The 17,523-nt window shown below is 35.3% G+C and overlaps 1 protein-coding gene across 2 annotated transcripts; it reads left to right on the top strand.

The window, feature by feature from the left end:
- Positions 1-1,616: 1,616 nt before the first annotated feature.
- Positions 1,617-17,273, top strand: LOC106663325 (pyruvate dehydrogenase phosphatase regulatory subunit, mitochondrial). Of its 2 annotated transcripts, none has more exons than XM_024226435.1 (15): positions 1,617-2,018; positions 2,075-2,287; positions 9,044-9,207; positions 9,581-9,817; positions 9,885-9,995; positions 10,052-10,221; positions 10,299-10,491; positions 10,564-10,710; positions 10,772-10,923; positions 10,987-11,135; positions 11,200-11,407; positions 11,465-11,554; positions 11,618-11,797; positions 11,854-12,051; positions 12,146-12,915. In XM_024226435.1, the coding sequence occupies exons 1-15, from the start codon at positions 1,801-1,803 to the stop codon at positions 12,161-12,163; spliced, it is 2,448 nt and encodes an 815-aa protein (XP_024082203.1). In that variant the 5' UTR covers positions 1,617-1,800; the 3' UTR covers positions 12,164-12,915. The 2 variants fall into 2 exon arrangements, with proteins under 2 accessions (XP_024082203.1, XP_014243567.1); XM_014388081.2 differs by lacking the exon at positions 12,146-12,915 and adding an exon at positions 15,489-17,273 and having other exon boundaries at positions 1,619-2,018.
- The last annotated feature ends 250 nt before the right edge of the window (positions 17,274-17,523 follow it).

The following is a 17,523-nucleotide window of genomic DNA, read 5'->3' on the forward strand; positions in this document are numbered from 1 at the left end:
GGTGGTCCAACTGCAGAGGAAACAGCTTCCATCCACTCCAAACACTCCTCCAACAGCCTTGACTTCGTTTGTTTCTCCTCATCGGATCCGGGAGAAAGCCGTGACAAACGATTGGTCACGTGCTGTAACTTGGTATCTATTTTCTTGAAGTCCGCTCTATTACCCTTTAGGAACTCCTCGATTCTTGGCCCAAGGGTTTCAATTTTTCCCGAACATACGATCAGTTCTTCTCCCGTATTCGAAGGAAGATGTATGGGTGAGAAATAAAAAAAAAGTCCCAAAATCGGGGAGATGAACAGTCAGGGCATAACACGTTTGATAGTTAATTTTATCAATTACAATTATTAATTGACAAATACTGAAACTAAAATCTAGCCAGAAATAAAACAAACTTAACAAGAAGAAATATAGATATATAGAAAGGGATAAGTTGATACAATGACAATGTTGAGAAGAAAAAGAATAAAGACGTTCGTACGTCCTGTTGCCGGCCCACGAAAGTGTAGATCAGACGATAATTTTGTGTTTATCTTGATTGGAGTCTGGAACCACTCGCCGGACGAACTCAAAGGTGCGTTCGTTCGTACCCGTCGGAAACCGGAGAGCGACTAACAGCTGTTGTACGTTCGTACGTACAGGTCGAAAACCAGGCAGCGACTCACTGTTTTTACGACGTCTTGCTGAAAAGTCCTGTTTCTCCCTCCAGCGTCTTAATCCTTACAAATTTTCCGTTTTCACAATTCTTCAAAATGTTAAATTTAAGATAACAAATGACAAGATTTAACAACCAACCATTAATAAATAAAAATGTTTACATTGGCGTAAACACTAGTTTATTACCCAGCAATTTGTATTTTTTAAATTTCATTTTTCTGCTCTAGCACCCTCAAAAATTACTGAAAAAATAAAGAAATCTTCTGTGCAGAATTCTCATTCAAACACTAGCAGACAAACATTCAAAGGTATAAGAATTTGGGAAAAGGCCTTGTTCGCCAGCAACCAATTCAAAATGGCGCACGACGAACACCACCGAGAATAATGAATTAAAGTTAAAGAAATGTGAGATAAGGATTTCGGCACCAACGGGAATAAGAGATTCCCGATTTAATGAGAATGATTGACAGAATAATTATATAAAGGAATGAAGGGTAGATTATTATTGCTGTTATTATCATTTTACTATGTTTGTAAAACTTAATTTATTAATAATTACATGTAAAGGGGCTTAAAGCCTACCTACCTTTAAATACATAAATGTTACCCCTTTTATGTTGTACCTTTAAAATAAATAAATGTTAATATATTTATGTTTAGTGGTCTAATTTACCAAATTACTTATTTCAATTAATTATTCTTTTTGTGCAAGGTAGCTGAAGGTTCGAATCCCACTCGTGACAATAACTTTTCATCTCAACCAAGACCTTACATAAAAAGAATAATTATTTGGAAAAAAATATTAGCCCCTCGGCTTATTAAACGAGCAACATAAATGTAATTTATTAAATTTAATGAAAGTGCACTTTTTTAATGGTAAAAATACATATCTATTTAGTTTTGATAAGATTTATCTCCGATAAGAAACGGCAAGACGGGTTGGTTGTCAAGGTCATGTGTTGTCAAACTGCTAGGGAGGTTTCAATCGACCTGTCTCGACTCGCAGTTTGTTTCGTCCTCTCAGTTGTACTTTGTACTAGACGCGAAAATGCTGACCTGTCTCGCCCTGCCCCCGATTTCTCCGTCTCTCCCGTGTCGAATGGAACTGGAGTGATGTAGTCACGCCACTCGGCCGTCCCATCAGTGATGCTATTCCGCGTTTTGGCACAAAAACGGCTCGGCCTCCGATCCCTGATATCCGGGCCGGTCGATTTCTCGGATTTGAAGATCGCCTCCGCCTCCGAGTCTCTGCCCAGGGAGACCCAGGTCGTCGTCTGCGGGGGCGGCATCATCGGAGCCTCCGTCGCCTACCACCTGGCCGAGATCGGCTGGGGGGGCAGGACCATTCTTGTGGAACAGACCAAGTAAATCCATCCTCAGTTGAAATTCTAACAGAATAAACCATTTTTAAACTTGTCAGGATTGGTGGAGCACCGACATGGAACTCTTCAGGCCTTGTTGGCATCTTCAAGCCCACCCTGGCACAGGTCAGACTTTGCCAGACCTCCATGGAGATGTTCAAAGAACTGGAATCAAAAGGGTACGACACAGGATGGAAGAAATGTGGCAGCCTGTGCCTTGCGAGGACCAACGATCGCATGACAGTCTTCCGTAGGATGAAAGCTCTATCTGTGTAAGTACAGTACTAATTGCAAGTCTATATAATCAAGTCCCAATATGCTCAATATGCTACCTTGACCTTTTTGGGACTTTTTTATTATTTTCCTCCCACAAGTTAACTTTGCAAGAGGCAATATACTTCCACCTGCCCCTTATTAAGATTACAGGTGTTTAAAGATTACATCAACGGGTGGTGTCAGTGGCCGCAACGGTTAACATGGTACTGTAAGGTAAAGGTCCTGGGTTCGAATCCAACGGCCCTCCATTCGAAACTGACATACGAATTGGTTTTAAAAAAAAGACTGGCACCCTGAGGGTTGATATGACCTTTGCTGTTGCAAACTCTCATTAAAAATAAATTAATTAAAAAATTAAAATAAATAAAAAATAAAATAAAATAAATAAAAAATTACATCGTCCATTCAGTTTTTTTACAAGTAATAGATTGAAATTACATTTATATTTGATGTTGTTGATTTTGATTATTTGTTATACAGTTAGATATTTTGTTTTAATCATGTTCATTTAATTTTGTTAAATAATAGTTTGTTAATTACTTATGTTATAATGATTTATATATATACACACACATACATACATATATACACATTTTACATTTTTTAAATTTTGTTATTAACAATTATTTTAGGTCAAAGTTCATTGAATTAATAAAAATTATTGCATCTTGATGAAATTCTTTTAATATTGCCTTTAATGAAACTGGCCACTTTTTTTCCTGCTAAGACTGCCGTTTGTGGGGACCGCGGTAGCCGAGTGGTTAGCATGAGAGACTCTCACGCCGCGGTCGTGGGTTCGATTCCCACCGTCGCCTCTGGCCCTTTTTTCCCGATAACCCCGATAACTGCCGTTTGTGTTAGATTTGCCCTCATTGGCTCCTGTAGATTAAAGTCAAGCACTAGGTGTTCGCAAGTTTGGGGTACCACAGCATTACAGGACCAGGTGTCATTCTCCTTGAGGTTGAAGCATTTTGGGTTTTTCCGGAATTTTTTCTATGCCCACTTAAGACATGGGTAAGTTTGTAGGAGTAGGTGAAGACTAAATCCTGGCGACCTTTGATGTTCTCAAAAAACAAACTGTTTCTCTTTTTGGGTCTAGTGGCAAGATATCTCATCTGAGCTTGGATGCTCCTAGGCCTGGTGGCGAGATCATTTTTGGTCCCGATCCAGGTATGAATCACAGTAAAAATGCCAGGCATGATATTTATATACGACATTGGCCGCTAATCGACTCATTTCACTTAATAACCAGTGATTGTTGTGTTTGTTCTGGTTGTTTGCCTTTTAGGACCCCTAGCTGAATACTCGGATGTGTATAACGGTGAACAGAGATGTCCCACACTCTTTATTTTCCACCCTCATCAACATCGAGCTTCTCTTTTCTAGCCTTCTCAGCTTCTCTCCAACTTTTGCAAAATTGCAGCACTACTTTCGTCTACCTCTTGCCACTGCCCTTTAACCCTTTCCTACCATCTACCCAATTTTGTTCCTGATTTTGCACCTCTTGCCTGCTCAGTGCGCTCAGTTTTACGGTACTTTTGTATCGTTTACGCTCACCTTTTGGAATACATTTTTATTTTCATTGTCCTTATTTAGATATACATATATTTTTTCTAATTTGTACTTATAAATAAATATTTGTAATTTACCAGATTACTCCTTTCAATTAATTATTCTCTTTATAGAAGGTCTTGGTTGAGATGAAAAAGTCAGTGTCTTGAACCCACGACCTTCGGCTCAATACGCCGCTACTCTAACCACCTGAGCTATTGTGAAGTCATGAGCTCAAGTGGGTTGAATCTCGACACTAATTTTTCATCTCAACCAAAAACCTTAGATAAAAACAATAATTAATTAGAATAATTAATATGGTCAATTATGACAACTAAGCAAATATGGATTACTCTGTTAGTCAGTTACATATTAATGTTAGTAGTAATGGATTTAAATAAACTGTTAAAACACGCCAATACTGGTGGTTTATTATTTTTATAATGTTATATTATATTATATTTATGTTTATAAGTTGGTGTCCGAGTGGATCGAAGTCACGAAATTTTCAAAATGGTAAAAACAATTGTGAGTTAAACTAAATATACGGTTGCATTAAAGGAGGCTTCTATGATCATATTCACTGGTTTTGGCTGGTGATAAGTGATGATGATTTCTAATGTAGAGACTGAAGTTCATATGCACTGAACTCACGCTGCTAAGTTTGTATATCGATCAACCGTTAAAATGGAAAGTTAATAATGTACATTCAAAACTTTTGGCATTACCTACTGACTGCGCTAAGTACTAGTTATAAATAAACTACCACTATAGGAGTTATTAATACTACTATAGTCGATATGCGCTCAACTATGGCTCGTAACAGAATAATGATTGGGTTGAGAAGGAAAACAAACATTGGCCTAGAAGGGGTGAGAGTGCAACTATGCACATTTATCTATTGCGCAGTAATTGTTACATAACATGTATGTACATATGTGTGAAGACTTGAGCTAAACTAATCAGTATTTATTTTGTCTTTTGGTTATTATGTTTTAAAATAAACAATGAATTAAACCCTCTTATATGACAGGAATTACATTACTTTATCATTGAATAATAGCTAAAAATAATAATGTAATAAAACTGTCCAAATATATTTTAATTTTATGTTTTACTTTGTTTAATTATTTGACCCTGCAATAAAGTCTATTTGTATGTTGGGTTTGAATTCAGAGCTGCTGTGATCCAAATTCCAAATTTTGGACTTTTACAGTTATTAACCAAATTACTTCTTTCAATTAATTAATCTTTTTTGTAAGGTTTTGGTTGAAATGAAAAAGTCAGTGTCACGAGCGGGAATTGAATCCATGATCTTCGGATAAATACGCCGCTGCTCTACTACTTGAGCTATCGTGACTTCGATCCTCTCGGACACCAAAAAATGGCAAAAAGAGGGAAAATTCGAAAGGTTGTAGTTTGAGATGGGGAGTTGGTGTACCAAAGATCGTGGGTTTGAATCCCGCTCGTGACACTAACTTTTTCATTTCAACCAAAACCTTACATAAAGATTTATACAATACTTTCAACTTATTTTTTATAACAATTTTTTTTTTTAACCCATACTGTGTTGAAAAGAGAAAGTTGAAAGTGTCCAGAAAGTCATACGAAACCTATTTTTAAATGCATATTCTAAAACTTTTGATAAAATTGGTGTTAGTGCGATAGGCCAATAACATTCAACACTGTCGCGAACATATTTGTTTAGTGGCCATAATTGACCATATTAATTATTCCAATGAATTATTCTTTTCATCTAAAGTTTTTAGATGACGTGAAAAACTAGTGTCACGGGCGGAATTCGAACCCACAAACTTTGGCTCAATACGCCGCTGCTCGAACTACTTGAGCTATCGTGACTTCAATCCACCCAGACACAAACTCCCCTCTCAACTTCAAATTTTCCCTCTTTTTACCATGGTTGGTTGGTGGGTTCGAATACCACTCGTGACACTAACTTTTTCATATCAGCCAAGATCTTACATAAAATGAATAATTAATTGAAATAAGTAATTTGTTCAATTAGGCTACTAAACATAAAATGGGTTACAAATATTCTTTTCTATTTTAGTATGTAGAACCCCCTTTATTCTTCTTCTGAGTAATTGAGGCACTTTGTCCGAAGGTCGTGGGTTCAAATCCCACTCGTGACACTAGTTTTTCATCTCAACCAAAAACCTAGATGAAAAGAATAACTATCACTATTATTGCTTATGTTTATGTTACTATTGCCTTCTAAAAAGTCTTGTCAATATTTACCAACTAAAAAAGTCTGTCGATTGCACAATCCTTATAAATTTATTGCTTTAAAAAATATCTCCTTTTATTGTTATCAGTTATTTACTTATTGACTTTGGACTAGAGGTAATTTCAAGTATTTGACAATAGGATGGTGTCTAAAAAATTTATTTCTTGACTTGCATCATTAAAAATATACCTACCAGTCACAACATTTTCCTTCATGGATTTTTCTTCACCAATTAATAAAATTTTATCTAGTTCTATTTTTAGTGGTTGGTTTCAATGTTTAATGGACAAAAAATTTAATACCCCTTAAAATCTAGGTTCTAAGATGTCATTGGAATTTTCTCTATGCCTCCTTTGCAGTGTTTACAGAACCGATACATTCAGTTTGTGTATTAATAGTATAGAGCCAATCACAGACACCCTGGCTATTTTCACAAACTTTATCCTCATAACTGATCCAAAACCAGTTTAGTTCTACCTCAAAAATAATAAGTCAGTGCTTTTGGGGTGTGAAATGAATTAGCTGTTCAGGCTGCTAGTGAAATTCAGAATGTAGAATCAGTTCCGGAGATGGATGTCATTTTGTTTGTCAAAAGCAAAGCATTTTGAAATTGTACGAATTGTGATTAAACGTTATGGATAATAAATTGAAAGAAACTCTGCTTTGTTTTTCCTCCTGTTGATAAAAACAAGGACTGAGGAAGCAGTACAGACAAGTTGAGAATAGAATTGCTTCATGCTCTACATATAACTATATATAGAGTTATAGTTAACTATAATAACTATACAAATAAAACTATATAACTATAAAAATCAAGGAATGGCAATCTTCAATCTAGTGGGACACTGAGCAACCTTTCTTTACATGCCAGACTCATATATGGCCCCAAAATGTCTGTGTGTCGCACAGCCTATATTTAAACCGGGTCAGGATAATCCTTCCACATTTCAGAACCTCCAAACGACACCTTGATATCAAAGCAAATTTTACATTAATGGTTGACTGCATTAAATGCTTATACATCTTACTTCTACAGCATTGTAATAATTGTTTTTTATTAATTTAATTTTTTAAGAGTGACTGTTACAGAAATTCCTTAAGTTGTTCATTCAATTGGTGGTCAAGCTAGTTAAAAACATGGGAGCAATAACAATAATTTAGTAACAAAAAGGAACATTAATTATTGAAATTTGTGTATGACAAATCTGAGATTTCAGAGAGTGATAACATTCAACACTGTTTTGATTGTGAATAGCACATGAAACCAATCTTCAAACTGGGCAATTAGTTATCGGCATAATTGAAGGTCAAAATATTGCTCTTGAAATAGTATTCTTTGAGTTTAATTAAGCTGTCAATTGTCTTTAAATTTCATCTAATGAATAATTAAATAACATTAAAATTGAGAAATACTTAAATGGTCAAGGGAACTAAGAGATTATTCTCTTCAACCTACTAGACTTAAAAACCTGTCTAACACTAAGGTGGGTTTCACGTCGAAGAAATTCAGACAAGGCAACAGGCTTAGCTAAAAGGGGAGCTTTGATACAACACCCCTTTCATGGTATAAATAATACCCAAATTAAAAAATAGATGGAATATTGGGTTATACATAAGGCGAGCAAAAAGACCACCACCACTAATAACCCAATGCGAAAAAGAGAAATTCCTTCTTAACAGAAAGTAACTAAAATCATAATGTGTCGTTACAGTTGTATTATGAGACATGCTCCAGTAAAACACCATTTTACAAAATGGGACAGTCAGATGACCAATGCTGCATAAAATAGACAGAGACAACAGGAACACATCATTTGTAAATGACGGCAATTACAATATCTAGAAAAGCTATTCTTGCACTATATAGATATGATTCTGAGAAGAATTCTATACATTATTATAGAAATGTAAATTTTACAGGAAAAAGAAATGGAATTATGACATTATACAATAAAAATAATAAATACAAATTTGCATTGTATGGCCAAGAAGCTTTAATAAATATTCCAGCTTATGGGGTGGTGCCAGTTATACAATCCATTTGATTTTGCAGCGTACAGTCTTCATGTGGGGTCATTGATCTTGAAGAATGGATTGCTTGGGACCCTCTTCTGCTAATGAATTCCTCGAGAAGACTCTGCCTCTGAAATGAGGTGATGGATGTCTCGGTATTTGACTCCATCTATCCAACAATGACTCAGGTTCAGAATCTGACTTTTCACTCTGACATCTCTAGTCCTGGCCTGTTTTATACATTTGCTTAGCCAGGAGCAGCCTCAGGTTAGGAATCTTGGTTGACAAGACCTGGAGGGGGAAGACCCTGGGTCCTTGCTGTCAAGACTGTGAATGTGACCTGGGATGGTTTTGGTTTCCTGGTCCTCGCTGGCACGGCTTGTTTTTGTGTCCTGGACTGGTGATTCCCTGCTTCCTTGTTGATGAGGCTGTTTATGACACCTGTGGACAAGGCATAGTCCCCAGGCCTAGCTGACTAGGTCTTGGGTGAATGTGTCAATATTCGAAATATTTGATATTTTGATTTGTTGGGCATAAAAATTTAATTTAAGTTACATAAACTAGGGGTCTAAAAACTAAGAACTATATAAATAATTACAATTGATTAAGGTTTTTAGTTGAGATAAAAAAGTCAATGGCACCAGCAGGATTCGAACCCACGATCTTCGGCTAGATACACCACTGCTCTACACTTGAGCTATCGTGACCTCGATCCACTCGGATACCAACTTCCTATCTCAACCCCACCTTTTGAGTTTTCCATCCTTCGAAGGTTCAAATCCCGCTTGTGCCATTGACTTTTTTATCTCAACTAAAAACCTTAATTAATTGTAATATATTAATTGGTCAAGCAGACCACGAAATTAGTGACTATATAAATAATGTTAATTTTTCCCTTAAAAATTAATAATAATAATAATGTTAATTTTTTTCTGCTTAGGTCTTGGAATATTGAGTGTAAATTGGTAACGCCTGTAGAAGCCAGAGAACTTTGTCCTCTTATTGCTATTGATGATTTAAAAGGTGGTCTCTGGATCCCAGGAGATGGTGTGGGTGACCCTTATAAACTTTGCCACTCACTATTAAAATCAGCTATATCCAAAGGTAATTAGAAAACTTTTGATTGATTTTTTTTATTTATTGATTATTTTTTTTAAAGGGGCATCCAACAGCTTGGTCATTTCAGCCCTGAGAGCATGCAAAATATTGCAACACACATTCAATATGCATTCACACAAATAAATACATTCACACCTATACCTATACGTTGCATTCATTCTATTTAGTAGATGGAGTACTCAACATTGCTCAATCGACTTGCATACATAACGAATAACAATAAACGATAATCCAATTGGGGTCGACGGGGTACTTTTATAAATATTCCACCATCCTCCCAAGTCACATACACAGCTCGAGGGGCGATGGGAATGCTTTAATGTTATTGTTTTGTCAAATTTTTATTTTTTGGTTTTAGGTGTACGTATTTATGAGCTGTGTTCAGTTGAGAAGGTCTCTAGTCATGGTGGAAAAGTAAAAGCTGTTGACACAAACCTAGGTAGAGTGAAGTGTTCGGCATTTGTGAACTGTGCTGGCTTTTGGGCAAGAGAGCTTGGAATGAAAAGCAATCCACCTGTCAAAATACCACAACATCCTGTTGAACATTATTACCTTTTGACAAAACCAATTCCTCCAGTTGATCCTTTAACCCCAGGTATCAACTTGCAAGGTTGGAAAATGGTTCATCATGAGATTTTAACATGAGATTTTTGGCTTTTTAGTTGTTAGAGATCAAGACGGGCATATTTATTTTAGAGAATGTAATGGCTACATAATTGCCGGTGGTTTCGAACCGGTAGCAAAACCGGCTTACGTTGATGGAATCATTCCAAGTAATTCTATCTATCATGGTTGATTGGATGTTGAGCAATGAAACAAATTTTTGCAGGGAGTCAGGCCGAACGCCGATTACCCGAAGATTGGGATCATTTTCATGTTCTATTGGAGCAAATATTGCACAGGGTACCTTCCTTGGGAGAATTTTCGGTTCATAAATTGACAAATTCCCCTGAAGCTTTTTCACCTGACTGCAAATGGCTTGTTGGTGAAGCTCCAGAGGTACAGTATTTTCTTACATATATTCATAGTAATTTTCTTTCTTTTCAAAAATTAAATTACAATGAATTAATTTAAAGATTGAAAATTACTATGTAGCTGCTGGCATGAAGACTGTAGGCATTTCAGCAGCTGGCGGCGTCGGCAAAGCATTAGCGGAACTTGTGACTACAAAAACCACTTCTTATGATATGTATGAAATTGATATCACCAGGTTCTTAGGTCTGCACAATAATACAAAATTCTTAAAAGAACGCGTTAGTGAAGTTCCTGGTAAGTCAATAATATTATAATTTCTTCTTCTGCCATTTAAAATAATACTTTGCACAATTTGTCTAAAAAAAGGACTGCATTATGGATTGATGTACCCTTTTCATGAATTTAAGACAGGCAGAAATCTTCGAATGTCACCTATTTATCCAAAACTTAAAGATGCAGGTGCAGTTTTTGGCCAGGTCATGGGCTACGAACGACCTGCTTGGTTTCAGCCAGGTAACCATTATTATAATTTTAACGATTCAAAATTAAGTTATTGTTTTACTGACAATGTTAGACCAGAAGGATGGAGGGTCGTCTTTCAGAATAGCCACTACAAACACTTTTGGGAAGCCACCCTGGTTTGATTATGTTGCGTGTGAATACGATGCTTGCCGAGAATCTGTAGGAATAAGCGATTATTCTTCTTTTACCAAACTTGAATTATGGGTATGTTTCTTATACTTTTCATTGATTATACAAAAATTTAATTTATATTGATTGTGGTTTAAGTCTAAAGGGGATGAAGTCGTAAAAGCTTTACAATATTTATGCAGCAATGATGTTGACGTTTCTATTGGAAGCATTATTCACTCCGGTATGCAAAATGAATCAGGTGGTTATGAAAATGATTGCAGTCTCATTCGTATTGCACCAAACCAGTAAGTCTTATGAATGATCATTTTTTTTAAAAAGTTCAAAGTTTCAACAAAATTTACTTATTAGTTACATGATGATTGCACCAACGATTCAACAAACGAGATGCAAAGTTTGGATACAGAGGCATCTACCTAAAGACAGTTCAGTGTCTCTGGCAGACGTGACATCAATGTATACAGCTATTTGTCTAATGGGGCCTCTGACAAGATCTCTTTTGTCAGAGCTTACCGATCAAGATTTAAGTCCAAAACATTTCCCATTTTTCACATTTAAGGTGAATTATTTTTTCTGAAATGTTATTTATTATGGATTTTAATGCTTGTATGCTTAGGAAATCGATGTGGGCTGTGCCAATGGCATAAGAGCGATGAATTTAACTCATACAGGAGAACTCGGTTATGTTCTTTACATCCCGAATGAGGTTTGTCTGTTTCTTTCCTGCGTTTCTTCATTTAATTTTATACATTTATTTTGTCTGTTCTAGTTTGCCCTACATGTATATGATAAAATAATCGAAGCAGGTGAAAAATATGGAATTAAGCATTTCGGCTATTATGCAATGAGGGCGTTGAGAGTAGAGAAATTTTATGCATTTTGGGGGCAAGATCTTGACACAACAACAACACCGTTAGAATGTGGGAGGACTTGGCGTGTTAAATTCGAAGTTGGTCCTATTTCATTGGCTCACAATTCTCTTTACCTTAACTTGTTCATTTGTAGAAAGGGGAATTTATTGGACGAGATGCACTTTTAAAACAAAGAGAGGAAGGCGTCAGACGTATGTATGTTCAACTAGTGCTTACTGACCATGATGCAGAAACTGAACTCTGGTCCTGGGGAGGTGAGCCAATTTACAGGGACGGGAAATATGTCGGTGCTACAACGACCACTGGGTATGGATTTACATTCAAAAGCCAGGTAAGTTTTCTTTCATGGTTTTGTTACAACAATTATAAATCCAATTAACTAATATGAGGCAATTTCAAATATAAACAAGACTTTTGTTTTTAAGATCTTCATTTTAAAGTGAGCAAGTGGCTACTTTTAGAGTATATTGTGTCTTTTGGGACCACAGAACCTATCTTTGGAAATATGTGGGAAGGTAAGGAGGGGAAGCAAAGAGAGTGTCGCCCTCCTTTACATCTCTGTATACCAATTTCACCTTTTTCCTAGACAGTACTTTCTGTTTAGCCTCCTCTTCTTGCTGGACAGAGGCCCTGTAAATTCCATTAGGCCAAGTAATGTCTCCTCATCCGTACTCTTGAAAAGCGCGTTTTCCACATTCATCCAGAGCTCCTTTCTTTTGCTTTGCCAGAGGCCTTGAATATTCGCTCTTTTCCCACCTGTAGACTCTGCCACTTTCTTCCAGACTCACTCCAATTCCATTAACAGACCTGTATAAACCACATCATCCCACCGTTACAGTTCATTAGGTAACACAAGGTGACCCTCCCATTATGCTGCTCTTGGGGTAAAAGCCATGTACAAACAAGATAAAAAATAAAACTGCAGAAGGAAGGGAGTCTGAAGTTAGTTGGTAGGGATGTCAGGTGGCTAGAGCCAATGTCTAGGGCTCAACTGTTGCCTTATGTAAGAGATTCAACAAACGGTTACCTTTGAAAATGAATATGATCCAGCAACATGAGTCCTTAGACCAGCGTTATGGAAGAGAACATAAGTGCAATTTGTTACCTCTCTACTATCAAACTTAACAACTACCAGACTATCAAAACATTCAATATCAACTAGGCATAAATTTAACTTTTGGAATATTGAATTAATTGACAAAGAGTTTCAATTACTCAGAAGAATAAAAGAGGTTCTACATACTAAAATGGAAAATAATATTTGTAACCCATTTTATGTTTAGTGTCTAATTGAAGGTCGTGAGTTCAAATCCTGCTCATGACACTAGTTTTTCATGTCAGCCAAAAACTTTAGATGAAAAGAATAATTAATTGAAATATTTGTAACATTATAAAACAATTCAAACACTTTTTTCCAAAATTAAAGATCCCACACCAATAACAAATAAATCTGACGTAATCTACAAGATCAACTGTTTAAACTGTCCGGCAACTTACATCGGTCTTACATCCCAATATCTGGACAAGAGAATAAGCAACATCTATGATTGCAAAAAACCCAAGCAAAATCCTGCAGCACTCGCTATCCACCATTTTGAACACAAACACAATTTCGACTTCAACAATCCAAAAATATTACACACAGAACAAAACAAACATAAACGTAACTTTTTAGAGATGGTTTACATCAACGGAGATAAGCACAGCAATTACAGAACAGATACATGTAAACTCAGTCGCAGCTATGCCAATATCATTAATCAAATTCAATATAGATAACATACATATATCATCATATCACATTCCACACATCAAACATTTTCACCTAGTCTAACTTTTCAACAATTTAGCTTTCCCTTTCGTTTTTATCCATGTCTAATCCTGAAAGGATAATCTGGCCAAACCATTACCAACGTTTTTTCCCTTCGTCGACTATTTTCACCTCAAAGAAGCCGACGCCTTATACAAAAATGTCTTTTCTATACCAACTTCCTTCCCCACCCCTTCAAAATCCAGCATATATAAACATAAAACAGCAATATCTCACTGGCACTCTCAACACGACACGCAAGAATAGCACAATTACACAGAAGACAAACACTTTGAGTGAGTAAAAATACTTTGATTGAATATAAAAAGCATATTTTTTTGCATTGTATAAATTCACTTTTTTCCATATTCTACATGTATTTGTTAAATTTAAACAATGTTTGTAAATCCCAGGCTCTGAAGATGATCTCAATAAAGATCGAAACGTTGGCATAACATGTTTTTATGAAACCTACATCACACCAGACCTCCTCACGATTTATGAATAATCATTCAAACAAACACTATGGGCTTAAGTTCAATTTATGAAGGTCTTATTAATTTACAAAAACGGTCTTTGATAACGAGAGGAGGACCTCCGGGATAAGGTTGAAACACTGATACATCCTTGGTAATGTTGGGACTGCGTCGGTCTTCAAGGAAATTTGAGATCACCTGTAGGGGGACCGCGGTAGCCGAGTGGTTAGCATGAGAGACTCTCACGCCGCGGTCGTGGGTTCGATTCCCACCATCGCCTCTGGCCCTTTTTTCACAATAACCCCCCCAAATTTGAACACACATATATGAATTGTCACATTCAAAAAAAAAAAAAAAAATCACCTGTAAAAACTTAAATATGTCAATCTGTAGAGATAGTTAAGGTTGTTTTGTATATTCTTTACAGTTATATTGATAGTTAAGTCTTAAATAAAATAGGCCCTGATGATGACCTTTAAAATAGGCCGAAAGTTTGTAGTAGCAACTAAATTTGCTTTCTTCTTCAAGACCATAACGATCCAGTGTTCATAACTGAAATAGCAAGTAGGAGTTGTCAAAATATACATTACAGAACTTTACCAGATGGGTCTCTCATCTTTTGACTGTAGAGCTGACCCCACTATCCACTCCGATCTCATTATACCCTACGCCCCAAACCTGGCAACAATAAAATTCACTTGAAACTATCCTCTCATAAATACTGGTCAATTCGCAACCTGTCCATCCTCAACCCTTCCTTTAAAAATCATAGAAGACTGAAGTAATGGTGGCCTAGCGACCATCTGATTTTGTAACTTCAACAACTGTAGGGACTGCTGTTGACTGCATGCCATAATGGCCACTTTCACTCGATGGTGGTTATTCAAATCATTCACACGAAATATGTAAATGTGCATGTATGTAGCAATTTGAGTTTGTTGCACTTTGTATGCAGTTCTAAAAAAATAAAAAACAAAAAGTCAAGACTATATGTTTTCCAAGAACTTTCCGTACGCTTTGACCATCCTCCTTGTAATTGCTGATTGTGCTACGATAAAATTCAACTTGCTCATTCACAGACGGCAAGAGCAACTAGCCGAGTATTGTAAATATAAAGAAGTACCCCTCCGCATACATCCTGTCAAATCCCAAGGGGCTTTAAGCATTAGTACAAGAAGGCATACAAACATTTACAAGATTAACTGCTAATTTGTAGAAAACGAAATGTGTAAACTTAATTCTGTGTTGAATTAGATTTCCAAGCTTAAACGAAATTGATGGTGGGCGGGACTGTGCGAAAAGGGGTGGATTCATGGAAGGGGTTCAATATACCAAGAATTATTTTCCTCCACTGAACAAAAAGTTTCCCAGTTCTACTTTTTTCAAATGACATTCTGTGTTTTCGTGCTATGCCTACTCTCTTGACCAAGTGATTCCCACTGAATCACCGCACTTAATTTTTATTGTGGCTCTTTGTTTCAGATTTGTCTAGGATTCGTCCAGAACTTTGATGAAAATGGTGTACCACAGAGGGTGACAAATGACTACGTACTCTCAGGCAATTATGAGGTTGACATAGGGGGCAGGCTTTATTCGGCCAAAGTTCACCTCCATTCTCCAAACCTTCCGACTAAGTTCCCAGACAAAGAAAGAGAAGCATATCATGCTACAAGAGACAAAATGGTCACTGAGCCAATACTTAGAGAGCTTTCTTGACACAAGGAAAATAAAGTAGAATAAATAAAAGATGGTTTTTTTCATAGAAAAACGAAATGACACAACATACATTGCTTATGAAACTTCATTTCTTGTTCTTGAAATATAAAGATATGACAATACAGTTTAGGTTAACTGTTAGCTTTGCTGATCCAAATCTGGGGTAAGTTAAGATGTACTTATTATTACTTATTATCTCTTAATGACACAGTGAGCTGGCATATCAACCAAAATTTGAAAAATGAATTTAAAAGACTGATAGGTTTTGTTCACTCAAGACAATAAACTTACGGAAAATCTTTTAAAAATTTAGGTTTAGAAAAGGAAATAGAAAAAATGGCTTACTACATACTTTCATAATTGCTGTTATGTATTGTTATATGGCATTATTATTCACAAATAATGCTTATGAAACCTATGGCATAAAGGCTGTTTAATGTTTTCCTCTTTGCTTCCATATTTTCGCCGAGTTTTTCTATGAGTGCTTTGTATTAAAATATCATATATAATATAATTGTATTTTTTTAAATATTCTTTACGTAAACTTTCAATTTAAATTCAAATAAACATGCAAAATTGGTGACAATGCTCATTAAAAAATAAATAAAACAACACGATTTTCAGCATGTTTTAACAAAGATTTTTTAACATTTCAAACAAAGATACATATGTTCATCATTTTGCAGATTTTTGTATGTAAATTTGAATTTAATTGTTAACTAATATTTCTTTTAAAGTTTATGAATCTCTATTTATCATATATCCATTTAAAAAACAGAGCAATTTAAGTTTTAAGTGTTTCGCCAAATTTTTAGTCACTTATTTGTATCTGTGATACTGAGAGTATTAGAATTTTGCAGCTTTATAATGAAAATTTATTTAAATCAATTTATTGTTAATTGTAGCATATTGTTTATTATATATTGTCATTACAATCTGTGCCAATTAAAAAAAAAGACTTGGAACATTGAACTTATTGCAAGTTACAAAAGCAATAATAATAATAAAAAATAATAACATTGATATCACAGTGTGCCTCCTAATAATTAAAAAAATACAATACTCCTAGACTTGATAAAGTCGTGATAAAACATGATTGTACCACGCAGTTTAAAATAAATGTAATTGGATTTTTTTTAAGTTACGTAACATGTTATGTCTAGTTATTTCTTTTAGATCAAATAACTTGTACATTTGTTTGATAAGGAGCGGTGTTTTCTAAGATCAGTCATGTTTTGTGATATTTAAATTATTACTTGTCGCTTAAACATTTTTTTTAGGCATGTCATTTGTATTTTACAGAGTGTTAGCAGTGGTATATAAAGTAAACTTTTAAAGCTATTATTGCTAAACAATCATTTTTTATATTAAACTGGAAAAAAATTGGTGCCATACAACTTGTAAATTGTATTGTAACAATTTAAACTTATTTCTTAGTATTCGATTCTAAATCAGTTCATGGGTTAATGAATATCACAGGGCGAATATCATTTTGTAAATCAATTTTTATGTACAAATTTCAAAATACATGGTATATGTTTTGTGTGTTAATGCTCCCAATTTTTATTACAATCCATTCCTGAGGTTTTTAGATTTTTGTTTTCAGATGAACAGCATAAAATCTTATTAGTAACAATAATGATTAACTTATTTTGATATTATTGATATCAATGGTCATTATATATGATAATATAAATGAAAGTCCTGATAAAGGAAGTATATTCCTCAAAAAATTGATGAAGGTACTGTTTTTCTTTTGTCCCAAATTGGCCTTATTCCTGACTTTTAATACAAATTGAGT

This window comes from Cimex lectularius, unplaced genomic scaffold, assembly GCF_000648675.2.
Source record: "Cimex lectularius strain Harlan isolate CLEC.00 unplaced genomic scaffold, Clec_2.1 scaffold99, whole genome shotgun sequence".
Classification (NCBI taxonomy): domain Eukaryota; kingdom Metazoa; phylum Arthropoda; class Insecta; order Hemiptera; family Cimicidae; genus Cimex; species Cimex lectularius.

Coding starts and splice junctions, on each gene's coding strand:
- LOC106663325 (XM_014388081.2), top strand. CDS start 1,801: ATGCTATTCCGCGTTTTGGCACAAAAACGGCTCGGCCTCCGATCCCTG. Junction 10,492..10,563: donor ACGCGTTAGTGAAGTTCCTG/GTAAGTCAATAA, acceptor GTCTAAAAAAAG/GACTGCATTATGGATTGATG. Junction 11,136..11,199: donor ATTCGTATTGCACCAAACCA/GTAAGTCTTATG, acceptor TTTACTTATTAG/TTACATGATGATTGCACCAA.